The sequence below is a fragment of the Oryctolagus cuniculus genome, chromosome 10 (genome assembly GCF_051225735.1).
Source record: "Oryctolagus cuniculus isolate XC-2025 breed Fujian yellow rabbit chromosome 10, ASM5122573v1, whole genome shotgun sequence".
Taxonomy (NCBI): domain Eukaryota; kingdom Metazoa; phylum Chordata; class Mammalia; order Lagomorpha; family Leporidae; genus Oryctolagus; species Oryctolagus cuniculus.
In genome coordinates, this window is record NC_142876.1 from 24,127,870 (window position 1) to 24,154,693 (window position 26,824).

A 26,824-nucleotide genomic window follows, 5' to 3' on the forward strand; every position below is an offset into this window, starting at 1 on the left:
TTGTTAAGAAATTATCAATTTTATTGGCCTTTTGCTTCTTTTGGCTTCTTCTATATTACTGGACTTTGACAAATTCATAGCTTTATAGCACTCCAACAAATAGGTTTTATGGGATACACTGAAGAGTGACAAGTGGGACAAAAAAAAACAAAGACAAATCTACAAAAGGAATTCCATGTATTCAAAACACAGGAGAAAATAAGGAATCTTTTCATGATATATCTTTGGGAAGCATTTTGTTATAACTACATGTAATTTAAAAATAAATCATCATAAGCTATTACATACAAAACAATATCAAAATACACCCCGTATTTATAAATTTTGACAAGAAACAACAGAGATATATACCAAAAATGAACCCAAGAAGACATAATTACTCAATTTGGGTAAAAACATCAATGAAGCTGAAATGGAATGTCATAAAAAATTGAAAGAATTCTTATTGATAGTAGAGACAATACATTTCAGTCTTGATGCCACATAATGATCACACTTGATCTCATAATTTTTGTAATTAAGTTTTTGTTATATATTTTTCACAATTAAGAATTTAAAACACATTATTAAAATTTCTTAACTTTTTCTATATAACATTTTCTCATTACACCTAAGAGAGCAATGGTAGATACAATTTACAACCCCAATGCAATTTTTTAATTAATTGCTCTCATTATCAGCTTCAAGTTCTCAACTTAGCAGTCTACATTATTGCCTCCACCCAGAAACCTCAAGGAAAAAATCTTGATATTAACCATGTAATTAAATTACTTCTTTAGAGAATTTCTAAAACACTTATCCCTTAGATTTTCTGAATTAACTTTCACAAAATACACACACACACATAAATACTACAAATTAACACCTTACCAAATGGCAGCATCTTTGCTAAACAGATTTACTGTTGAATATTAATTCCTAAGCACCTTGGGTCAAAGAATATTTTTTCAGATAATTAAACCGCCATTTAATACCTCTGTTATAGGATATGTTAAACATGGTGGAATGGACACTGCATTTATTTATTTATTTATTTAATTCTTGACCAGTAAGGTTTTTACAATATTGTTCTGGGTAGTTTAACAGGCACTTAGCAAAATTTGTTTGCTTTTTTCACCACTGACATTCTGTTTTACTGAATGTGGTCTGCTTTACAGCAAACAGCTTGTACAACTAAATCAAGACTTACTTTGAGGATTAAAGTATGTATGACTTTTAAAAATGTAGCTTTCGAGTGAGTAAACATCAGGTAGATCTGGGTGAGCCATATTCCAGGCCAAGTAAAATTCACTCTTAGACAAATTCTAAAGGCGGCCAAGAAGACGAGGACATGAGGTAACAATTGCATATTAGTTCTATGTTGACTACACGTAGTGTATCTGGTGTCTGGGTAGCATCTCCAGAAAGTGATGCCGTAGTGAGTCTGAATGGCACTGACCTGGCTATAGCTCCCATTTCTAGAAACACCCTCTGTTCTAAAATGTTACGGTTTAACTAATGCTTTAAGAAATCTGATAACATCTACCAGTAGAGCATTAATTTTCCTTTTTGTGTTAAATATGGAAAGGTTTAGTTTTTTACTTAAAAAGGATTTAATTTTATCAAAATTAATTCTAATCTTTTTAACAGAAATATACAGGAGCGTTAGTTCAGAAAATATATATATACATACATGTAACATACAATTATTAAATTTCATCAGGCTTTTTAAAAATATTTTAATATGTTGTATCAGCAATGCTTTATGACTTAAATTTTAGAGTTTTTTTTTCGTAAAGATGCCCCCCACTTATCAGAAATAATACTTGGGGCCAGTGTTGTGGTACAGCACATTAAGATACCACTCATGACACCAGCATTTCATACCAGAGTGCCAAAGTCCTGGCTGCTCTGCTTCCCAACTAACTTCTTGCTTATATGCCTGGGAAGGTAGCAAAGGAGGGCCTACATACTTGGACCTCTGTCACCCACATGGGAGACCTACATGGAGTTTCTGGCTTCTGGCTTTAGCCTGGTCCAAACCTGGCTGTTGGAGTTACTTGGGGAGCAGGTCAGCGGATAGAAGATATCTCTTTCTCTCTCTGTCTCTCTCTTCTTCTAGCTCTACTCTTCCAAATAAACAAAATCTTTAAAAAAGGAAAGAAAGAATACCTCCTTGGTAGAAACTGCTAAATTATAGAACTCTGTTCAATTCCAGCTAATGACAAACATTAAAGACTACAAACAGGGCTGGCAATGTGGCATAGTGGATTAAGCTGCCACATGGAATGCCAGCATCCCACGTGGGTACAGGTTTATGTCCTGGATATTCCACTTCTGATCCAGCTCCCTACTAATATGCCTGGAAAAGCAGCAGAAGCAGCCCAAGTACTTGAATCCCTGCCACCAATGAAGGAGACCCTGATGAAGCTCCTGGCTTCAGTCTGGTCTAGCCTTGCCAGTTGCGGACATCTGGGGAGTGAACCAACGTGTGGAAGATCCCTCTCTGCCTCTCCCTCTAACTCTGCATTTCAAATAAAAATAACTTTTACAAAAAGACTACAGGTGGATTTAAAAAGTTGGACCCTTACAAAACAGCTTTAAAATGGTTGCTTTTAGATTTTCCATATTCATTTTATTTCATAAACAATTAGTTTAGATATTTTAGTTTAATATCTAAACTAATATCTGGGAAATATCAAAATAAATTTTCAAATATCTCCCCCAAGAATGATTCCTAAAATGTCATGTATTATTGAGATTATCTTACACATAATTAAAGTATTAACTCAGTGAGGAGATATCATAGCATCACCCAAGGTTAAATTCATGTCGTTTGCAAAAACATTATCTTAAATATCTATGAAAACTTAGAAGTAACAGACTTCCATATGGATGAGAGAATCACAACTATTTTGATATTCCTTAATCTGCTTGAAAGTCTATGAAAAAAATTTTACTTAAGAGAACTGAGACAGAGATCAGAATGTTTCTTAATGATCCAGCACCAGATGACAAAATGATGAGATGCTGAAGGTTAAGTCCAGGTAGGTTTCAAGAACACGCATAATCCATCTTTGGATATTAAACATTTGTTGACCTGAAGTAAGACTTCAGTATACAAATATTTTGGTACAAAATGAGGATAGCTCACAAAACCTATGGCCATTTTCAAGTTTAGTTTTTTAAAATATATAATACTGGAACAAAGCACAGAATAATGTACAGCATATTATTATATAGTCAGGTTAGGTAATAGAAAAAAACACATATTTGTTCTGTGGTGACTATTTATTATAGTGAGATTTATTTTCCTCTTCACATTTTCGGTGACTGTTTCCCACTGGTATCATCAACCAGGTCTCTCAGGCGAGATAAATGATGTAAGGCCCTTCATAAAAAGTACAAAACACATTGTAAAACAATATTAAGGACTGAACAGCCAATGGAGACAATAAGAAATGGCAGTTACATTGCTTATTAATTTCAAAGAAAGTACGAGAAACTAACTTACAGAATAATATAAATACAAAATTTTGAAAATCACCTCTTAAACAACCTTGAGATCTGAATAGCTGAAAGTTAAAATAATTTTTCTACAGTTCTATAAACATTTACTTAGAAAATTATATTTTTTTTATTTGACAGGTAGAGTTATAGACAGAGAAAGAGACAGAGAGAAAGGTCTTCCTTCCGTTGGTTCACCCCCCAAATGGCCGCTATAGCCGGCACTGCGCCAATCCAAAGCCAGGAGCCAAGTGCTTCTTCCTGGTCTCCCATGCGGGTGCAGGGCCCAAGCACTTGGGCCATCCTCCACTGCCTTCCCAGGCCACAGCAGAGAGCTGGACTGGAAGAGGAGCAACCAGGACCAGAACCTGGCACCCATATGGGATCCCGGTGCCATAGGCAGAGGATTAACCAAATGAGCCACAGTGCCAGCCCCAGAAAATTATATTTTTGACATTCAAGCTTTTAAGTTTCTCAGTCAAGAATCCTAATAAGAAACAATAATAATTATCATTGATATCACACTGAAAACATTTTTTCCATGTAATTCTCCTCACAGCTCTATGAAATAATAACCTCTTCTTTGAGTGTGTTGTGTATATATCACTTAAGAAACGAAATATGAAATCCATCTTTAGCATTTACACTCAAGAGAACTTTAAGAAATTATTTTAAAGAGCACTCAAGAGTCAGTCACACTTCTGACTTCTCCAATAAGGTTGAATAAAGGATATTATACTAACACCTGATTTTTCTGTAACAAAGCCAGGATTGCATACCAGGTCTCAGTGGAAAAAAATAAATCATTCCTCAAACAAACCAGGGATAGGCCCTTAACTTTTCAAGCTTCCTCCCAAACATATCCTTCTAGTTATTCTCTCCCATATCTTTCAGCTCCTTGGAAGCCACCCAAGAAAATGTCAATTAATCAATCCTATTTCAGATCTTTATAAATAAGAGATACTAAGAAAAAAAGATAATACTTAGGATGTTCATGGTTACCTCTAATGTTAGTAATTTCCATTTATAAATTGAGAAGTAGTGATTATAATACCCTATTGTCTCTAACATGGGAGGGGTACTTTTAAAAGTTTGTGGAAAATGGAATTAATTAAAATTACATTTTTGGTGCAAAAAAATCTGAAATTCATGCATACTTTTTTCATAACATGCATTTTACATAAATTTTTTTAAAGATTTATTTATTTATTTGAAAGGCAGAGTTACAGAGAGGCAGAGGCAAAGAGAGAGAGAGAGAGAGGTCTTCCATCTGCCAGTTCACTCCCCAATCGGCCGCAATGGCCAGAGCTGCACCAATCCAAAGCCAGGAGCTTCTTCCGGGTCTCCCAAGTGGGTGCAGGGGCTCGAGGACTTGGGCCATCTTCCACTGTTTTCCCAGACTATAGCACAGAGCTGGGTTGGAAGTGGAGCAGCTGGGATCAACCGGCACACATATGGGATGCCGTCACTGCAGGCAGCAGCTTTACCCTCTATGCCACAGCGCCGGACCTTCCATGAACTTTTTGAAGACATCTTGTTCAGTAAAGGCTCAATAAATGTATATTAAATAAAATACATTTTCCACTTTACCCAGAACAAGGAGATAAGAGAATGCCAGTAATGTTAATTATTGTAGGTATAGCTATTTCTCTGTACTTCTTGGATATTTTTTAACTCAGATGTAATGAGAGAAGAATCTGGATTTGTCTACCTTTTTTGGAAACTTCAGTTAATTTTTGAGATCTTTACTTTCATTTTCTAAATGAAAACTCATCACAATTAGAGGTATAACAACTAACAATTTTAAAAAGTATCATTTCTATGTCCGATAGTAATATCTCTTTCCCTAAAGAATATTTTCCTCTGAAAGAGACAGTTACCAGAAGAAAAGATAATTTTTACATACACTTTGGCCTTACTTTCTTTTCAGGATTGTTATTTATCTGTGATTCAAGATAAAGAAAAGGGCAAGTGACTAGAGCCCTACTTTTATTAATTACAAGTCCCAAGAGAAAGGGTTATAATCCATGGAGACATAGATTCTTTGGATTTAGAGGGTGTGTGAAATTGAAGGAGAAGATGGTATTTTTGTTTGTTTTTAAAATTTATTTATCTATTTGAAAAGCAGCATTGGAAAGAGGCAGAGGAAGAGGCAGAGAGGTCTTCAATTTGCTGGTTCACTCCCCAAATGGCCACAAGGGGGCTGAGCTGAAGCCAGAAGCCCAGTTTCTTTCAGGTCTCCCACATGGGTGCAGGGGCTCAAGGACTTGGGCCATCTTCCGCTGCTTGGGAACTGGATTGGAAGTGGAACAGCTGGGATTTGAATAGATGCCCAAATAGGATGCAGGTGCTGCAAGAGGAGGCCTAACCTATTACACCACAGTGCCAGCCCCAGTATTTTTATTTTCACCAGTCACTCTCTGTAAGTTAGTTTCCTTCCATTATGAATATAAACAGATCAATATCTGTGATTTTATATTCCACAGAATTCAGATATTTTTATATCATTTATAGTCACTGCAAAATTATCTCAAAGTATCTTTTTATACTCATGATTATTTCAAAATTAAAAGTTATAATATTGTAAGAGTTATTTTTTTAAGACTTATTTTATTTATTTGAAAGACAGAGTCACATGGAGAGGTAAAGTCAGAGAGAAAGAGAGAGAGAGAGGTCTTCCATCCAGTGGGTCACTCTCCAAATGGCCGCAACAGCCAGAGCTAAGCTGATCTGAAGCCATTAGCCAGGAGCTTCTTCCGGGTCTCCCACGTGGGTGCATGGGCCCAATCACTTGGGCCATCTTCTACTGCATTCCCAGGCCTTAGCAGAGAGCTGAATCGGAAGTGGAGCAGCCAGGACTTGAACCGGCGCCCATATAGGATGCCAGCGCTGCAGGCCAGGGCCTTAGCCCACAGTGCCACAGCGCTGGCCCCATAAGAGTTATTAAATTTACTGGAACACTTGTGATATTACTCTTTCTATTGTCTAGAAATGCACGTGATATAAATGGCCACCTATTAGCCAACTTTCTGCAAACTATTCATCCAGAAAACAGTTAGGTCTCACTGATAACCCAGACATTCATGCTTCCCAAAAATCCGTTTCTCTAAATGTTGATCCACAGGAGGAAAGAGGTAAGTAAAGGGGCTGGCATTGTGGCAGAGCAGATAAAGCTTTCGCCTGCAATGCCAGCATCCCATTGGGTGCAATTTGCTCCACTTCCCAACAAGCTTCCTACTAAGAGCCTAGGAAAAGCACTGGAAGATGGCCAAATGCATGAGCCTTTGACACCCATGCGAGAGACCCAGATGAAGCTCCTGGCTCCTGGTTTTGGCATGGGCCAGCCCTGGCCGTTGCAGCCTTCTAGGTGTAAATCAGTGGACAGAAACTCGTCACTCTCTAACTCTTTCAAATAAATAAATCTTTAAGAAAACAAACAAACAAAAGACCACTCCACAGTTTAGCTATACAGAAAACCTCCAAATTGATGGTTTTACAAAATGTATTTTAACTTGCTTACATCTTAAATGTACTGTCTTATTTTTAAAATGCATCGCTAAAGAAATACATATTATCACACCAAAATTTGTATTGTTTTCCTAACTGTGATTCAATATAAAAGATCTTTCTACTCCCATGTAATTTATTCTATGCTTTTGAAAACAATGCCAGGAGAGGAGGGAAGGGTACAGGATGAAAGAGAAGGGAAGAAAAGGTATGCAGAATAATGGGAAAAATAGATCCTCCACATTGGTTATACATCATTTCATCTCTATCTACCTTGCTTAGACTGAAACAATCTACCTAGGGAAGTAGCTATCTGACAATGACTGCTATTTCAAAAGTATATGTTGTCGCTCCCCCTCTTCGTGGAGGAACGACACAGGACCCTGCGCTGTTCTTTCGTCTGCTCGGCCCTCCCCGGGTTTGCTGCTGGTTCTTCCCGGGTTTGCTGCTGACCCCTTCCACCTCCGTGGAAGGGCGGTTCCCCCTGCCACATTCCCCACTTCCGCGGGGGAGCGGCACACCGCCGGCCGGCTCTCTCGGGGGCTGCACAGGTGTTCCCCTTAGATGTTCCTGGTGCATGCCGTCTCTCTCCTCCTTTATAGTCCTCCTCCGCCAATCCTAACTCGGCTGCCCACACGCCGAGTACGCTGCTCTCCTCCAATCAGGAGCAGCTCTTTCAGCTTATCAAGTTGGTAAGAGGCAGCTGGGTAGAAGCTGTACGCTCCTCTCCCAGCGCCACATTGTGGGAGAGCAGATGCATAGAATAAGTCTTAATTCCAGTAACTCAGTCCAGTCCGGGTTGCTCCCCACATATGTAAAAAAAACATGGTTAAAATTGTGGAAGGAATTATCCTTCATTTTCTTCTCTAAAAAAGTGGAAAAGCAGGCAACTAGGGAAAATATCAATTTAAGGGTAGTGTTACAACACTGAGTTGTCATTCACCTTAAAAACTGAAGTAAGGTTGAGCATGTGGCCTAGCAGTTGAGACATCAAATCTCACATCATAGTGCCCTGGTTTAATAGCTGCCTCTGGCTCCTGACCCCAGATTCCTTCTAGTACAGATCCTGGGAGGCAGCAGTAATGATAACTAGTTGTGTTGCTGCCATCCATGTGGGAGACCTAGACTGAATTCCCAGATCCCAGTTTTGGCCACGGCTCAGGACTTTTGCAGGCAACTGAGGAATGAACCACCAGATGGGAGCACTCTGTATCTCTCTGCTTCACAAATAAAAACATAATTAATTTTATAAAAATGAAATTAGGGAGATCCAAGACAGCTGGACAGGAAAAATTATATGATTTTGACCACGGAAAGATACCAGAACAGGGGAGAAGTTTGCAGTGGAAAGTCTACAGAGAGAAGAGAGACTCTGTGGACCAACAGGGACAGTATAACCACACAGCAGAGCAAGCAGTACACTGTTAGCAAGCCCCGCAGTCAGTGGCTGGTGGGAAAGCCATCTTCTCGGAGTGAGGTTAAAGGAACTTGCAGCAGTTGTGCCACTGGTAATATTGCCTGAGAGAGAACCTTATGATCTTCACTAACCAGAGTCCATCCTTTAGTAGTAAGAGGGCAGGATACCCACATAACCCTATGAAAGGACAGCACGTTACTGCCTTCCCTCACCCAAACAAGGTGCCTGGTAACAAGGGAAATAAATTAAAGAACAAAACCTATATGATTATTTCAATAGATGCAGAGAAAGCATTTGATAAAACAGAGCATTCTTTCATGATAAAAATCTTAAGCAAATTGGATGTAGAAGAAACATGACTCAGGCTGGCTCTGTGGCTCAGTGGGTTAACGCCCTGGCCTGAAGCACTGGCATCCCATATGATCAGCAGTTCGAGACCTGGCTGCTCCACTTCCCATCCAGCTCTCTACTATGGCCTGGGTTAGCAGTGGAATATAGCCCAAGTCCTTGGGCCTCCGCACTCACAGGAGACCCAGAAGAAGCTCCTGGCCCTTGGCTTCAGATCGGTGCAGCTCCAGCCATTGCGGCCAATTGGGGAGTGAAACAACATATGGAAGAGCTCTCTCTCTCTCTCACTTCTCTGTGTAACTGACTTTCAAATAAGTAAATAAATCTTTAAAAAAAAAGAAAAGAAACATACCCCAAAACAATCAAAGGAACATATGAATGGGGAAAAGCAGGAAGCATTTCCACTAAGATCCGGAATAAGACAAGGATACCCACTCTCATCATTACTATTCAATATAGTTCTGGACATTTTGGCCAAGACAAGAAAAATAAATCAAAGGGAATGAAGTCAATTAAAAATGATTCTTAATGAAGAATGAAATGGGAGAGGAAGTAGGAGATGGGATGGGAGTGGGGGTGGGAGAGTGGGAATGGGGGGAAGAACCACTATATTCCTAAAAGCTGTACATATGAGCCGGCGCTGCAGCTCAATAGGCTAATCCTCCACCTGCAGCACCAGCACACGGGGTTCTAGTCCCAGTCGGGGTGCCAGATTCTGTCCCGGTTGCCCCTCTTCCAGGCCAGCTCTCTGCTGTGGCCCGGGAAGGCAGTGGAGGATGGCCAAGTGCTTGGGCCCTACACCCACGTGGGAGACCAGGAGAAGCACCTGGCTCCTGACTTCGGATCAGCATGGTGTGCCGGCTGCAGGAGCCATTGGGGGGGGTGAACCAACAGAAAAAGAAGACCTTTCTCTCTGTCTCTCTCTCTCACTGTCCACTCTGCCAGTCAAAAAAAAAAAGCCTTCTGAAAAAAAAGAAAAAGAAATCAAAGGGAAACAAATGGGAAAGGAGGAAGTCAAGTCAAATTATCCTTGTTTGCGATGATATAACTCTATACCTAGGGGAACTGAAAGACTCCACTGGAACTCAGAAGAGAGTTTGGCAAAGTTGCACGATACAAAATCAACACACAAAAGTTAACAACGTTTGTATACATAAACAATGCCATGGCTGAGAAAGCACTTCTAAGATTAGTCCCATTCACAATCGTTACAAAAAATTAAATATTTTGGGATAAATTTAACCAAAGGTGTGAAAAAAATCACTAAAATGAAAATTACAAAACATTAAGGAAAGAAATAGAAAATGACAGGGAAAAAGATGAAAAAATCTTCCATGTTCATGGATTAGATGAGTTAGCATCATCAAAATGTCCATATTATTCAAAGCAATTTACAGATTTAATACAATTCCAATCAAAATACCAAAGATGTTCTCACATCTAAGAAAGACAATATAAAGGGGCCAGCACTATGGCATATTAGGTTAAGCCTCCAGTCTGTGGTGCCGGCATCCTATAAGGGCACTGTTTCAAGTTCTGCCTGCTTCACTTCTGATCCAGCTCCTTGCTACGGCCTGGGAAAGCAGTGGAAGATGGCAAAAGTCTTTGAGCCCCTGAACCCACATGGGAGACCCAGAAGAAGCTCCAGGCCCCTGGCTTCAGATCTGCGCAGCTCTGGCCTCTGGCCTTTGCGGCCATTTGAGGAGTGAATCAGTAGATGGAAGACCTCTCTGAGTCTCTTTCTCTTTGAGTAACTTTACCTCTCAAGTAAATAAATAAATCTTTAAAAAAAAATTCATATGAAATCACAAGAGACTCAATAGCTAAAGCAATCTTAAATAATAAAGCTGGATGGGCTGACATTGTGGTGTAATGGATTAAGCTGCCATGTGCAATACCAGCATCCCATATGGCAGTCAATTCAAGTCCCGGCTGCTCCATATCTGATCCAGCTTCCTGATAATGCTACTGAGAAAGCAGCAGAAGATGGCTCAAGGTCCTTGGGCCTCTGCACCCAAGTGGGAGACCTGGATAAAGCTCCTAGCTCCTAGCTTAGGCCTGACTCAGCCCTGATTTTTGCGGCCATTTGGGGATTGAACCAGTGGATGGAAGATTCCTCTATTTCTCCCTCTCTGTAACTCTGCCTTTCAAATAAAATAAATCTTAGAAAAACAAAAAGAATGCTGGAAGCATCACAATACTATCTTTCAAGATGTATTACAGGGAGTTATAATCAAAACAGTCTGGTTTGGGCACAAGAACAGATACATGGACCAACAGAACTGATTAAAGACACCAGATATTAAACCACACATACACAACCAATTAATCTTGACAAAAAGCTAAAATCACTCTGTAGAGAATGGACAGTCTCTTTAACAAACGGTGTTGGGAAAATTGTAGCTCTGCGTGCAGATGCATGAAGTAAGATCCCTACCTTACATTCTACACAAAACTCACAATGGATCAGGGATCTAAACCTAGGACCTGAAATCATCAAATTACTAAAGTAAAACATCAGGGAAACACTGCAAGATGTTGGCATCAGCAATGACTTCTTGGTTAAGACCCCAGAAGAACAGGCAATAAAGGCAAAAATAGACAAATGGGATTACATCAAGCTAACAAGCTTCTGCATAGCAAAGGAAACACTCAACAAAGTAACAAGGCAACTGATAAAATTGGAGAAAACATTTGCAAACTATACATCTGATAAAGGATTAAAATCCAGGATATATAAGGAGCTCAAGAAACTAAACAACAATAAAACAAACAATCCAGTTAAGAAACGAGCTAAGAACAGGCATTTTTCAAAGGATGAAATACAAATGGTCAATAGATGAAAAGATGCTCAGGACTGCCAGCCATCGGGGAAATGCAAAAAAAACTACCATGAGGTTTCACCTCCCCCCAGTTATAATGGCTATCATGCAAAAATCAAAAAATAACAAATGCTGGGGGAGATGTGGTGAAAAAGTACCCTAATAAAATGTAACTTAGTATAATCATTATGGAAGATGATATGGTGATTCCTCAGAAATATGAAAATAATCTACCATATAACTCAGCTATTCCATTCCTTGGAATTTACCCAAAGGAAATGAAACCAGCACATTAAAGAGTTAACTGTACCACCATATTTATAGCAGCTCAATTCCCAATAGCTAAGATATCAAATCAACCCAAATGTTCATCAGCTGACAACTGAATAAAGAAAATGTAGTATATTCTCACAACGGAATACTACTCAGCCATAAAAAAATAGTGAAATTCTGTCTTTAGCAACAGAATGGATGCAAGAGAGATCATTATGCTTAGTGAAATAAGCTAGACCCAAAAAGATTCTACTTTTCCTGATTTGTGGTAACTAATATACAGAGTACAAAAAAAAAGGAATGAAACTGACATCTTGAGATTTGATTATTGTTTATAGTCCTTATCTATACTCCTGAGGAACACTGGTTTTTCAACTGCTTGTTGACTTCTTCATTTAGTGGAAGGTTAAGCTTCAAGTAAACTGAAAGTATGCCATTGCAAAAATAAGAAAGGAAGAAGGGAGGGTAGAACTGAGGCAGGGAGGGAGGCTAGGGTGGGAAGTATCATTATGTTCTTAAAACTGTACATATGAAATACTTGAAATCTGTTTCCCTCATATAAATTTTAAAATGATTTAAAAAAAGAAAATGCTCTGGTGATAGATGTGATGGTTGTACAGCATGTCAATGCTGTCAACTCCATGGAACTATACACTTGAAAATGGCTTAAATATGACTAATACATATCTACTCTTAGAATTACCTGATTTCAGTCAAAGGAATGGCTATGGTAGATTTGTATACATATTAGTAAAGAATACTTACTTTTGAAGTGACTTTGTAATGGGAATCATACTTTCCTTCAACTGTAATGTAGAGAAGTCCTCTTCTGAAATCTAATATTAAAAACATGAAAAAATATATAATTATAAAATGTTATTTAAAATGTGATAAGAATAGTAAAAACATTTCTGTACTTCTACAGATTCTAGCAAATAATTTTCAAAGAAGCATTAAATAATTTTATTTTCTTTTTTTCTAAAAATAGTACAACTACTTTCACTTAGATTCATCTTCCAGTTGTCCTAAAGTACTCTTGTAAAACATATGAATATTGGGGCCAGCACTGTGGCATAGCGGGTAAAGCTTCTGCTTACAGTGCCAGAATCCCATATGGGCGCCAGTTTGAGTCCCAGCTGCTCCACTATCGATCTAGCTCTCTGCTATGGCCTGGGAAAGCAGTAGAATATGGCCCAAGTCCTTGGGCCTCTGCATCCATGTGGGAGACCCATAAGAAGCTCCTGGATACTGGCTTCAGATCAGCACAGCTCCTGCCATTGCAGCCACCTGGGGAGTGAACCAGCAAATGGAAGACCTCTCTCCATATGCTTCTGCCTCTCTGTAACTCTGCCTTTCAAATAAATAAATAAATCTTAAAAAATAAATACAGTTTAAATGAATAGGCTTTGGTAGTTCCCAAGAGCTGATCTATTCATTACAATGAAAACTGAATTTCATAAAGCTATACCAAACAATAACAATGACTATATAAAGAGCTATCATTTATTGAGTGTTTTACCAGGTACCAAGCCCTAGACTCCATACTTCAGGTAATCTGTCTCAGTTTACCTTCTCAAAAACCTCATTACAGAGAAGAAACTGGTAAGGGAAATAAGACAGGTATAAAGACAAATACTGCAGGACCTCACTTACATGAAATCTAAAAAGTCAAACTTGCAAATAGTAAAATTGTGGCTAACAGGGAGAGGGTGGTGTGTGGTTAAGGATATATTGGTCAAACACTAAAAAATTTAGTTAGCAGGAGTAAGTTGAGAGAGCTACGGTACAACATAGTGACTATAGTTATTAACAATGTACTGTACACTAGAAAAATCGCTAAGAGTAGATTTTATTTTCTCATTCCCAAATAAGTATGTGATGTGGTACACAGGTCAGTTACTTTGATTTAGCCATTCTACAATATACACATATTTCAAAATATGTTCTACATCAAAAATGTATGTAATTTTAATAAATTAAAAATAAATTAATAAAGAAAAGGAAACTACAAAAATTAAGTGATTTGTATAAATGCTGCCATTAGTAAGTAGCACAATTAAAAAATACACTCAGACTTGGGAGAATATAAACTCTTCTCAAATGTTCTTTCACACTATATTTTTTAAAAGAAAATTTATCCCTTATAGAATAGTGCAGAGCAGAATCAGATCTTCAAATTCCTAAAAATACACAAATTTTAAAAAATTCTAAAATAAACCTTTATAAAACTATGTCCAGAAGAGCAAATAAACACATGGTAATAAAATTAAATTTCATATGAAAATATATACATATGGAGAAGTTCAATGTTGAAAAGCTTTTCTTGGCTTGCCCAAATATAGCTACAAGAAGTTGTACCACACAGATTAATTTTGCAGGACATTAAAAAACAACTCTTAATTCTGTATACAGTCCTACAGATTTACTTCTAAGGGTACAGCCTAAAAACTCGTCACAGGACTCCAAACCCATAAAAATTGGTGGTTTAAATGCCATCTTAACTGTTAAAATGATCATATTAAATGTAAAAGTCAACAAATAGATGGGTTTAAGTGTAAAAGCAATCATATAAATAACATCAAGTGCCAGGTAATAATAATACAATTAAAAAAGAAGGAAAGTCCAATATGGGAAGCAGTCCACACTGCAGACTCCTAGAATGACATTCACTGTAAATAACATTCTGACCTTAGAATCAACCCTTGAGGCTTCCAGGCCTTGCTGAAAGGCCTGTGAGGGCATTTCAGGCATGGAAAGCCAAGATTCTGTGGCAAAAAATATCCTACACAGAGGATCTCTGTGAGACCTCAGTGGAAAGAAAGGGTCATCAAAGAAGGATATCTTCTCTGAAGGGAGGAGAAAACATCCACTTTGCTTATGGCCACGTCCAAATACCGATGGAGTCTATGGTCACAGAAGGCTTCCATAGCCTTAGCAGCCCATGGCAAGAGCCTTGGGTGACCACTGACATCATAAATAAGAGTGTTAATTGTTAAAGGAACAACAGAAGTCACTGTGTACTTACTCCCTATATAGGATCTCCGTCCCTAATGAGTTCTACTATGAGAATCGAGGCAAATTTTGTTCCCAAACTACTCTATATGTTGTGTGTGTGCGTGGGTGCAAATTGTTGAAGTCTATGCTTAGCATAGAGTTGGTCCTCTGTATAAAAAGTCAAACTAAAAATGAACCATAATGAAGAAGGAGATGGGAAAGGGAGAAGGAGGTGGGATGGGAGTTGCGGGGGAGGATGCATATGGGGGAAAGAACCACTGTATTCATAAAATTGTATCTATGAAAAAATGCATTCATTATTAAAAACTTTAAAAAAAAGTTCTCTAGATCAGAAAAAAAAAAAACTCTTAAAATCCTTTCATACTGAGGTCGGCACTGTGGCACGGCGGGCTAATGCCCTGGCCTGAGGCACCGGCATCCCATATGGGTGCCAGTTTGAGACCCGGCTGCTCCTCTTCCGATCTAGCTCTCTGCTAATGGCCTGTGAAGGCAGTGGAGGATGGCCCAAGTCCTTGGGCCCTGCACCCACGTGGGAAACCTGGAGGAAGCTTCTGGCTTCAGATCGGCGCAGCTCCGGCCCTAACGGCCAATTGGGGAGTGAACCATAGATGGAAGACCTCTCTCTCTCTCTCTCTCTGACTCTCCTCTCTGTGTAACTCTTTCAAATAATAAATAAATAAATCTTTTAAAAAAAATCCTTTCATATTGTCATTGCAACATACATCTAAATAAGAAGTTGGATTTATAATCACAAACTAAATAGAACAATCATTGCCAAACTAAAAAAAATTGTAAATATCTAATAGTATTAAATGTAAGTTACTTTCTTAAAAAAAGAGTTGTTAACTCTACATTTGAGACAGAGCACATTTATTAACACAGGACTACAAGTAGCTATAAAAAATTATGTAGGAAGCAATCTTAATGTAGGCAATAATCTTTATGCAAACTCACAGATCTCAATCAGTAAATCAAGCTTGTGCTTACTTGCTTAATCTCTTCTTCCGGCTCGGTACTTTTATTCTGATTAAAACTTTCTTGTACTGCTTGAAGATTAAATAACATTTGTTTCAGTGCTTCAACTGGACCATGGTGCTTGCCTCCAGAAAGGGTACAACTCTAAAGTAAAAACAAATAATGGTAGAAGGTTACCATTAACATTTGGGAGAAAAAAAAGGTTTTATTTTGTAATATTTTCCCAAATATTAAACTAATATAAAATTCCAAACAATACATGTCAATAAAGTATTTTAAAGTATCAAAATTATAGGGTCAGGTGTTTTGCCACAGTGGGTTATACTGCAATTTGCAATGCCAGCATTCCATATCAGAGTGCTGGTTCAAGTTCCAACTGCTCTGTTTTGGATCCAGCTCCCTGCTAATGTGCCTAGGAAGGCAGCAGAAGATGGCTCAAGTGCTTGGGTCACTGCCACCCATGTAGGGGACCAGGACAGAGTTTCTGGCTCCTGGCTTTGGCCTGGCCCAGCCTAGACCACTGCAACTATTTGGGGAGTAAACCTGCAGATAGAAGATCTTTCCCCCTCCTTTTTCTCTCTGTCTCTGCCTCTCTGCATTTCAAATAAATTAATTAAAGAAATAAAAATTGTAACTCAGCATCTTCTCATACCCAGAACCCAGGTGAAGTTATTTATAGACAACCACCCCCAGAAATTAACCCACACACCTACGATCAACAAATCTTCACCAAACAAGCTAACAACATTCCCTGGAGAAAAGACAGTCACTTCCACAAATGTGTTGGGAAAACTGGATTTCCACATGTCAAAGCTTGATTCAAAACCCTTACCTCAAGCCCTATTCAAAAATCAACTCACAATGGATCAAGGATCTAAACTTGGACCTGAAACCATCAAATTACTAGAAGAAAACAAAGGGGAAATGCTGCAAGACATTGGCCTAGGCAAAGATTTCTTGGATAAAACCCCAGAAGCACAGGCAATAAAAGCAGAAACCAACAAGTGGGATTACATCAAGCTAAGAAGCTTCTATATGGCAAAAGAAACAATTAAAAAAATCAAGAGGTGACTGACAGAAGAGGAGAAAATAAATGCAAACGATATATCCAATAAAGGATTAATATTCAGAATATATAAGGAGCTCAAGAAACTTCACAACAATAAAATAAACAACTAGTACTCAATCCCAATTTATTTGTTTTTAGAATACTAAAATAAACTATCAATAATCCTAGAAGGAGTGATAGATTTATGGATATGTGTTAGGGAAATGATCTAGGTCTTTGAAAAATATCTAAATAACAGTCCTAAGTCTTCTTTTAGTAAGTTAAGATTTAACTTTACCCACCTGATCATCATCATTTAAGAAGTCTTCAAGGACGTGATTAACACACTTGGCCCTTGAACTTTGTGGAGGACTATGTTCAGAGTTAACAGGAACAGGAGATTTGCTACACAGGATTTAAAGATACAAGACAGCAATTAAGTTCTCCATTTCTAAAAAGCAGTATATAATTTTAATATTTTCATTTAAATACAAGTGGTTACCAAGAAAAAAAATCATCATAGATATGATTGTCTTAATGCTACATGGCAATTACCCCATCTTCTCCCTAAAGTGACACCAGAATCCATCCCTATCTACCTCCTTGCTTTTCTCTCAACGTTAAAAGTATAACTATAAAGAAACAAGATACCAGTCCTCAACCAAACAAGCCAGCCATCAACTACAGACTATGCCCCAAAACCTACTCGTTTCAAATAAGTAATACATTTTTTCAATTAAACACCGTTAGTGAGCCAATGATAATTAAACAAAACAAAACAAAGAAAAAACCTCCATGAACTCCTAAGAGTTTCCACTGGAATGACAATTACATGTTCTCTCACTCCAAGCCAACAGGACAGACTTCCTCTCCAAAACTGGTATTAACATAAAACAGATCATATTGGAAAAATGATTAATTTTGAAATTAAAGTCCTTAGGATCAATCCCAGTTCCATTCAGTATGTTACCTCAAGTAATTTATTTAGATGAACGTCAATGTCTACATTTGTAGTCCCACTTATCTTGCAGAGGTACTACAAAAATTAATTGAATTAAGTCTTTATGTACTGGTACATTTAATAGACTTGTCAATAAATATTACTTCACTGATACACAAGGAGTAGTAGAGGAATGGAAATCCTAGGCAAAAATCAAATGTTCCCCAAATCAAATTCTATTAATCACAGACATAAATTCAGTCTCTCTCTTATGTAACAATGTAAAGTGTTTGTTACTCAAGAACTCAGATACTAATACTTTTATAACATTTAAATGTCACAATGCTAATTGTTTATTCTTAATAAGCACCACTTCTTTTTTTAACAAACTTGAGGTGTAACTTATATGCTTTTTCTCACTCCAGATATTCTTTTCCCTCATTCTTCATCAACAGTATATATATCTACCCACTGATATCACAAAGCATTTACCTGACTGTTCAAGATAGGAGAAGGGTCCATACTTAGGGGTTCACTATACTATTCTTCTACTTGTGTATTAACAGAAATTTTTCATAATAAAACATTCTTTTTTTTAAGATTTATTTCTCTAGTTGAGAGTCAGAGTTACACAGAGAAGGAGAGGCAGAGAGAGTGAGAGAGAGAGAGAGAGAGAGAGCGAGATCTTCTATATGCTGGTTCACTCCCCGATTGGCCACAATGGCCGGAGCCGCGCCAAGCCGAAGCCAGGAGCCAGGAGCTCCCTACGGGTCTTTCCATGCAGGTTCTTGAGTCATTTTCTACTGCTTTCCCAGGCCACAGCAGAGACCTGGATAGGAAGTGGAGCAGCCAGGACTCAAACTAGCGCCCATATGGATGGCGGCACTGCAGGCAGCGGCTTTACCCGCTATGCCACAGCACCAGCACCCAATAAAACATTCTTTAAAAAGCAATTATCTGGTTCTACCTTTCAGAATACCACAGCTAGTACTTTCTAATCAATTTTGTTTCAACCCAATGACAAACTGACAATTTGTAAGTCTCAAACTGAGACTTAGCAGTCCATCATTAGTTTTATCTACAAACACGTCTAGCACAATGTGAATGCCATCTTCTAAAAGAGAACTACTGTATACAAGGTACTGGTCCAAACCACTGATAATATTTATTATATAAACCACAAGTTATATCATTTAATTACAACATATATTAAATGCATTCAAAAACTTTACACATACATTTCTGATATAACTTGGGTATTACTTGTTCACTCATTTTGGGTCCAATTAAAAATACTGAGGCTATGATACTTTACACAGGCCAACTGATATAAAAATGAAATTCAGAAATAAAAATGGGAGGAATTAAGCACTGAATGAGTTCATAACCCAAGTTATAAAAAAAGAAAAAAAGACAATGTTAAAATAATTTGAGGGACCAGCACTGTGGCGTAGCAGGTAAAACTGCTTCCTGCAGTGCCAGAATCCCATATGGGTACTGGTTTGAGTCCCAGCTGCTCCACTTCTGATCCAGCTCTCTGCTATGGCCTGGGGAAACAGAAGATGGCCCAACTCCTTGGGCCACTGCAGCCGCGTGGGAGACCCAGAAGAAGCTCCTGGCTCTTGGCTTCGGATCAGTGCAGCTCCTGCCACTGCAGCCATCTAGGGAGTCAAACAGCGAATGCAAGATCCCTCTCTCCCTTTCTCCCTCCCTCTCTCTCTATCTCCTCCCCCATCTCTCTCTCTCTGCCTCTGCCTCTCTGTAATTCTGCCTTTCAAATAAATAATCTTTAAAAAAAATAACTTGAGAAATGAAGCTAAAAAGAGAAAATAAGATATTCTGGATAGTTATCATCACTATTACAATTTATAAGAGAATTCACCCTAGTCAGAAACTGTCCTAAGAGCTTTATATTCATTTTCTAATCAATTGAGTCTTTGTTATAACCCCAAAATAGCTATTATTTCTCTATCTCCAAAGTTAAGTGAAATAACTTGCATAACATCTCACATCAAGAAACTGGCAGACAGGATGTCAAACAGGAACTACAGCCAGTGTATACACTCAGTGAAGAGATATTCAACTTGGGAAGTAATCAAGAAAGAATACAACAACTTTAAAATTATTAAGACAACTGAAGGCAATTATCAGAGCCTATGGCATGAATCTGGAGTTACCATGATGTATTTCTGGTAAGCACAAATAATAGCTATAAGATTTAAACTCTCCTATGTAAGCGACCAGTTCTAACTCCTACATACATTATAAGCTATGTAAGTGAGCTTTTAAATGATTCTGATAAACTGTATCATAGTAACATTAAGCATGCAAATGAAAACAATATCCGAAAGTACAAAAATTTAACAATAGACCACATAAGAAAATGCATCATCATTTAAGGATAGTAACAACTCAAGAGAAGGTGAAATGTAAATGAGAAGTAATGGATAACTCTAATATATGGAAAGAAACAAGGGTAGAGCTTAGAGTAAAATATACAATAATTTCATAACATTCTTCTTGCAAAAAAAGTGCTTTCGTTCTACTCTTTCATATTAAGATATAAATCAGTATTTTATAGAGAACATATAAAATAAACATATAATAAAGACAGAAGTTAATGAGTACCTAAGGTTATGAAACACTATTCCATCTTGTGGTAACAAAAGAAAAATGCAGAGCCAGCACTGTGGCGTAGCGCGTAAAGCCGCTGCCTGCAGTGCTGTCATCCCACATTGGTACCGGTTCAAGTCCTGGCTGCATCACTTCCGATCCAGCTGTCTGCTATGGCCTGGGAAAGCAAAAGAAGATGGCCCAAGTACTTGGGCCCCTGCATCCACATGGGAGACCCAAAAGAAGTTCCTGGCTCCTGGCTTCAGATCAGCTCAGCTCAGGCCATTGCAGCCAATTGGGGAATGAACCAGCAGATGGGAGACCTCTCTCTCTCCTCTCTTTCAAATAAATAAATAAATAAATCTTTTTAAAAAAATCAACTTAAGGCAAGCCTGAAGCTATGTTCTTTGGAATTACAACGTTATTATCACAGTTAATTACAATTAAGCTGTTTTAAAAATATATCTATTGTTCACATGGTACTTTTCATCTGGAAAACTAATGTTTTCCCATTGTCACTTACTTACAAAGGAACAGGAATATTATCCCATGATCTTTCTGCTTCAAGTTTATCTAATGAGCAAGGACTGTCATCCTTTTCCATGGACCTTGGTGATTCTTCAGTGCACTGCTCTAGATTTCTCTTGGCCTTCAGGATAAGCAATTCAATTTTGTCACCTAATTTTGAAAGACTATATTAAAACTCTAAGAAAAAAAAAATAAGAGCAAAGCATAACAAAATCTCACAAAGTTAACAAGAAATCATGTAATTTGGAATATGCACACATTAGTAACTAACTTATTTTAAAATGCCATTTCAAGCAAACAAGATATTTTAAGTATAAAGTGATAATACATAAATGAAGATCATAACTATTCTAAAAAGAGATCACTACATCAAAAATAAAACAAAAATTCCTAGATACAGGATCAAATTATAGTTCTTCCTTTGGTTTAAAAAAAAAATAAAACTGAAAAACTAAAAACAAAGTATTACCACTGAATGGCTTTTTGGTTTGTCCTGGGAGAAGTGGATTTTCACATTGACATTGGCTGTTTTCAGAATCACATTTGTATTTATTAACTAATCCTTTATCAACATTGAAGGAATCTGAAAAGTTTGAGGGTTCAAAAGAATATTCAAAACAATCTGACTTATTCATAAGCCGAGAAGTTCTTTGTGCCTGATAACTATGTCTAGGGGAACATTGATCTTCTTCAAATGTTCTATAAACTCTTAGACTATTTGCATCAGGTAGCAAGTCTTGATTGTGGAGCCAGACTGGGTATTTGGAATCAGGTATACTAGTTATCCCTGAAACATTAAGATCAGATTTCTGACTTGTGAGCCATCTTGGATAATTCTTTTCAGCGCTGTGTTCTGAACTGTCCTTCAAAGACGATTTCTTGGAAAAAGACAAAGATGATTCATAAATGCATTTATTAGTTCTATTCACAAGTTTTGGGTTTTTTAGCCTACCACATTGTTTGCCATTTTTATATGTGTATATAACAGGAGTGACTAAGTTATCCTTGCCCATGGTAGTGGAGGATTCTTGGAGATTTGGATTCTGTTCAGTGTTCAGTGAACCCAGTCTTCCAATGCATTTCTTGTTTTTCTTGCCTACTCGGTGACCTGGTCGGACGGAAGTGAAAGCCAATGATCCATCTGCTGGAAGTTTTAATAGATCATCGGTTGTTAGGCTAACAGAGTCTATGTCATTAAAAGTCTCTCTTCTATTACCTAAGTTTAAGGAGTTTGAGTGCTTTATGTGATCAAGATTTTCAAAAGCTGAAAAACAAAGCACAGGTCTGTTTATCTTCCTTGATCATACATAAATACTTCATAATATTTAACACTAAAGAGTTAAGAACTTTAAAAAAATTAAAAACTTAATATTTTTGCCACTTTTCCCTTATCCTCACTAATGCATTGATTAAAATACAAGAGGTATAGGTTAATAAAATGTTTTATTAATAAATATATTATAGATTAATAAAATATGAATCTCCACATTTTTCTCTAATTTCCTAAATTTTCCTGTGTTCTTTAACTTACTGCTTCAACTTTTTTCATTTAGATATATCTGATACACCAATATAATCACATTGATGTTGGTCAGTCAACGTTGGCTTCAGCACAGAAAAAAGATGCTATCAAATAATTGGAAAAATAATTTGCTGTCTCACCTAATTTTGCAATGGCCTGGTATTTACAGAGACCAGCTGCACTAATTCACTAGTTGTCACCTCTAGGAGTTAGAATACAAACCTTTACCTAGACCAATGGCCGCCGCGGCCAGCACGCTGCAAACGGCGCACCGCGCCGATCCGATGGCAGGAGCCAGGTACTTATCCTGGTCTCCCATGGGGTGCAGGGCCCAAGCACCTGGGCCATCCTCCACTGCACTCCCTGGCCACAGCAGAGAGCTGGCCTGGAAGAGGGGCAACCGGGACAGAATCCGGCACCCCGACTGGGACTAGAACCCAGTGTGCTGGCGCCGCAAGGCGGAGGATTAGCCTAGTGAGCCACGGCGCCGGCTAGACCTATTCTTTAAATGTTCCATGAAGTGCTAACTGGCTGGGAAGGCATATGGCAGAGCAGTTGAGATAATACCTAAGGTGTCCACATTTCATATCAGCATATCTACTTTCAAGTTCTTACTCTGCTTCCAATTCCAACTGCCTGGAAACCAGTAGATTATGACTGAAGTATTTGGGTCCCTACTACCGATATGGAAGGTCTAGATACAGTTTCTGGCTCCTGGTTTCAGCCTGGTCCAATCCTGGATGTTGTGGGCATTTGGGAAGTGAATGAGCAGATAGAAGAACAAACCAGGGGATAGGAAATTTGTCTCTTTTAGATACAATAAATTTTTTAAAAGATTTTTATTTATTTATTTGAGAGGTAGAATTACAGAGAGTGAGAGGGAGAGACAGAGAGAAAGGTCTTCCATCCGCTGGTTCACTCCCTAAATGGCCACAACAGCTGGAACTGTGCTGATCAGAAGCCAGTAGCCAGGAACTTCTTCCAGGTCTTTCACGTGGGTGCAGGGACTCAAGTGCCTGGGCCACCTTCTATTGCTTTCCCAGGCCATAGTAGACATCTGGATCAGAAAAAGAATAGCTGGGACTAGAACCAGTACCCATATTGGATGCTGGCAATGCAGGTGGAGGATTAATTTACCGCATTACAATGCCAGCTCCCAATAAACCTTTTAAAGTAGACAATTTTTAAAACTCAACCCATATTCTTAGGGAAAAAATATTGAATGGCTTATAAACAATTACATTCTTCAAAATTCTCATGGAAGAGCTTATCAAAGACAAATAACAATTTTGTAAATATTATCGTTCAACAGAATACAGATCAAAAAGGCTAACATAGTCCTACACCATCAAGTGGAATTGAGCAAGTATAAACTCAAAAAGGTGGAACTTGTTTAAAGTCATTAGGTTGGTTAATGAAAGAAATAATCAGCAAGTCAATGCTCTTTCCATTAGCTGTAGTAAAATGTCTTGAAGGTTTAGGACAAGCTCCTTCTTCATGCTCAAAAGAGAGGGTGTGTTGTGGTACAGTGTGTTAAGCCACTGCCAGCATCCTAAAGGAGCACCAGTTCAAGTCTCTGCTGTTCCATTTCCAATCCAGCACCCTGCTAACACACATAACAATCAGGATAAATGCCCCAAGTACTCAGGCCCCTGCCACGCATATGGCAGACCCAGATGGAGTTCTAGGCTCCTGACTTTGGCCTGACCCAACCCTGGCCTTTGCACCCATTTGGGGAGTGAGTTAGCAAATGGATGATTCTTTCTCTCCCTCCCTCCCTCCATCTCTCCCTCTAACAAAAAAAAAAAAGTTCCAAAATGGATAAATATGAAAATTCCTAGGAACTAGGCAATTATACCATCATCTTACAAAAATATTCAGATTTCAATGTTATTTGTATTACTTAAGTTATTTGTACTCCAAAATATCAAAACATGTCATGCTTTAAAAGACTAAAGCACATCTCTCAAATGTTTCAAATTATAGGAAAAAATAAAATATAAATAAATGCATACCCTTGTCTGGTTTATAAATACTGCTGGAAAACTGTCGCATATTAGTGAAACCTTTACCAATGTCCATCTCCCCAGCACTTGCATCTGGATGTGTCTGACTTAGTTCAAAATCATCAATATAGGCCTGCAGAGCCTGAGAAGCAGAACTGTACAGCTTATTCTTAAACTGAAATGAGCCATCAGAGTTAGAGGAATTACTACCACGCAGGCTGCAGCTTGCCAGGAGAGAAGAGACGGAAGATCCCCGAGAACAAACCCTGTGTTTTGTGTTTGATTTTGCCATGGCTTCCTCAAAATGGGTTATTTCTATTCATTCCCCTTAAAAACAACTGTAAAACAAAAATAAAAGGTTAAGATACCAAGTTAAGGGAATATTGACCATCTGCAGAGAAAATAATAAACACATAAACTTCTAAAATGTTAATAAATAAAATCTATTATTTATAAGAGACACTGCCTTTTAGGCATTTTAGAGCTTTTTATTATTATTATCCCTTCATCAACAATTCAGAAAACATTTATTGAGCACCCACTATGTGCCTGGAAGGATACAAATATTTTCATGAGCATATACATGGAAAGTACCAAGGAAAGAGTACTCACTTTTTAGCAAAAGTCTTAAAAACTACTGATGAGTCTTTTTCTCTTACAGTGAGATATTCTATGACATCACAATACCTAACACTCCCCTGCACAGACTAGTTTTATAATGGTAAGCCTATCACCTTGTACTTGCAAACAGTAGCTGCTCAGTAAAGTCTTTTTAAGCCATTAGTTGAAACATCAGAAAAAGAAGGAACAATGGAGAATATCTTATTCTGTGTGTATGTGCACACCTGCTCAAATAGGAACAAAGTTGATCTGGCAGCCAGGGAATAAACACACATTCATGCATGAGTGTGGGCTGCCCTATAAAAAGAAATACAACATAAGTGGGGCAAGAGATGCCCATAAACTAGGGAGAAGAGAAAAACCAAAAATGATACCTGTGGTTGGGAAGGTCTGTCTGAGAAAAGGAGGGCAGAAGAGTGGAAAAACTCTGTTCTAGAGCGGAAAAGACAGTCTCAGTACCTCCAAACGAGGTTCAAGGCAGAACAAGGAGCATTCTCTGGCCTTCTATCACCTTTTGAGTCGTGGTCCTGGATGCAACAGACGCATCACGGGAAGACGCATCACGGGAAGACGCATCATGGGAAGGCAGGCAGAGATGCCAACATGTAACTTTAGCTAACCCTTTTCCCCAAAAAAGACTGGAGAAAATAAAATATTTTGTTTATCTGTAAAGAAAAAAACCACAAGTTTTATCATAAAATGAGCTAGGAGTATGTCCCCTTCCTAAAACAATACTGTTCATTATTTCCTAATCTTCACTTTGGGTACAACTTCTATTTTCAATTCATACGTTAAACAGATTCGGGTAACCTCTCTTCAAAATTTAAATAATCTGAAAATCGATCAGTGTATCCCCTACTATTTTCCTACTACCAAAATTGATAGAATTCTTGTCTACCTTAGTATAGCAATCGTAGGATGTGTATTTGAAAACTCAAGACAGAATGAACAAGCTTTAAATCCATATATGATATGACATGTTCAGAATTAAAATTCCTAAAGAAAAACTAATGTCTAGGACTTAACACATGCTATGATGTTATAAAGTCGGTATGTTTAATTTGAGGCTCCACTTCGACCTCAGGATGGTTTGAATCCCACGCATCTTACCATCTCCTCCATACGTGCTCCGGTTCGACTCCCCAGGAGCAAGCCCATCGTGCTGAGAGAACAGAAAGTTAGTTAAACTTGGGGCAAGAAACGGCAACTCCGCTGATTCAAAAGGAACGGTTCAAGGTCCATTCCCCGACGGGAGGGTCGCGCAGGAAACGGAAAGCGAGTCCTGGACACAGCAGCTCCGTGACGTGTCGGCTGCAGGCGCGAGCGTGGGTTTATTCTGCAGCGGCGAAGCGGAGACCCCGGGAAGCTTCGCCCGCCCGCGCCCCGCGCCCCGCGCCGCGCCGGGGCGCACGGGGCTCACTTCTCCGCCCCTATTTAAGCAGCAACCCCAGCAGTCCCAGACGGAGTCTCCGGCGGGGGACGGTTCACCCCGGATCCCTTTCTTCAGCAGTGAGCGCCACCGCAGGCGGACCGAGAAGCAATCAGACACGACCGACCCTAAAGCGCATCGCCTTCTCCAGTGCCCAGACGCCCAGGTCAGGTCCCCGCCGTGCCGTCCCGGGGCCCATCCCCGCCCGAGAGGCACCCCTTCCCCGCCTTCTTCTGTCTCAGGACCCTCTTCCCTCGGCCTCCCCCGGGCTGTC

The 26,824-nt window shown here is 38.7% G+C and overlaps 3 protein-coding genes across 6 annotated transcripts in view; 1 reads left to right on the forward strand and 2 right to left on the reverse strand.

Annotated features, from left to right (window-relative positions):
• Positions 1-15,917, reverse strand: part of LOC115333218 (legumin J-like) — a 68,832-nt gene extending 52,915 nt beyond the window's left edge. Inside the window, exons 1-2 of the mRNA XM_051851093.3 lie at positions 15,856-15,917; positions 12,619-12,689 (exon numbers count right to left, since the gene is read on the reverse strand). The gene's annotated coding sequence lies outside the window, so the exon portion shown is untranslated. The remainder of the gene's footprint in view (positions 1-12,618; positions 12,690-15,855) is intronic.
• Positions 1-24,792, reverse strand: C10H18orf54 (chromosome 10 C18orf54 homolog). 2 transcript variants are annotated; one of them, XR_016213992.1, is made up of 7 exons: positions 24,510-24,792; positions 21,442-22,236; positions 20,968-21,122; positions 17,194-17,296; positions 15,856-15,987; positions 12,619-12,689; positions 1-3,370 (listed from the first exon to the last, which is right to left on the reverse strand). XR_016213992.1 is itself a non-coding variant. In XM_017344190.4 (7 exons), exons 1-7 carry the CDS (start codon positions 24,790-24,792, stop codon positions 3,298-3,300), a joined length of 1,608 nt encoding a protein of 535 aa, XP_017199679.4. In that variant the 3' UTR covers positions 1-3,297. The 2 variants fall into 2 exon arrangements, 1 of the variants encoding a protein (XP_017199679.4); XM_017344190.4 differs by having other exon boundaries at positions 20,972-21,122.
• A 1,785-nt stretch (positions 24,793-26,577) lies between these two features.
• Positions 26,578-26,824, forward strand: part of STARD6 (StAR related lipid transfer domain containing 6) — a 58,397-nt gene continuing 58,150 nt past the window's right edge. For 2 of the 3 annotated variants that reach the window (XM_089305125.1, XM_089305126.1), the window contains exon 1: positions 26,581-26,716. The gene's annotated coding sequence lies outside the window, so the exon portion shown is untranslated. Of the gene's footprint in view, positions 26,717-26,824 lie in introns of all 3 variants that reach the window. The other variant, XM_089305124.1, reaches the window with a different exon arrangement.

What these genes read in the sequence shown, in the direction of transcription:
- C10H18orf54 (XM_017344190.4), bottom strand. Translation starts at nt 24,792, where the DNA reads ATGGCAAAATCAAACACAAAACACAGGGTTTGTTCTCGGGGATCTTCC. An exon ending in TATTTATAAACCAGACAAGG is followed by an intron (nt 22,237 to 24,509) that starts GTATGCATTTAT and finishes TTTGTTTTTCAG; the next exon opens with CTTTTGAAAATCTTGATCAC. An exon ending in AACCAAAAAGCCATTCAGTG is followed by an intron (nt 21,123 to 21,441) that starts GTAATACTTTGT and finishes TTTCAAAATTAG; the next exon opens with GTGACAAAATTGAATTGCTT.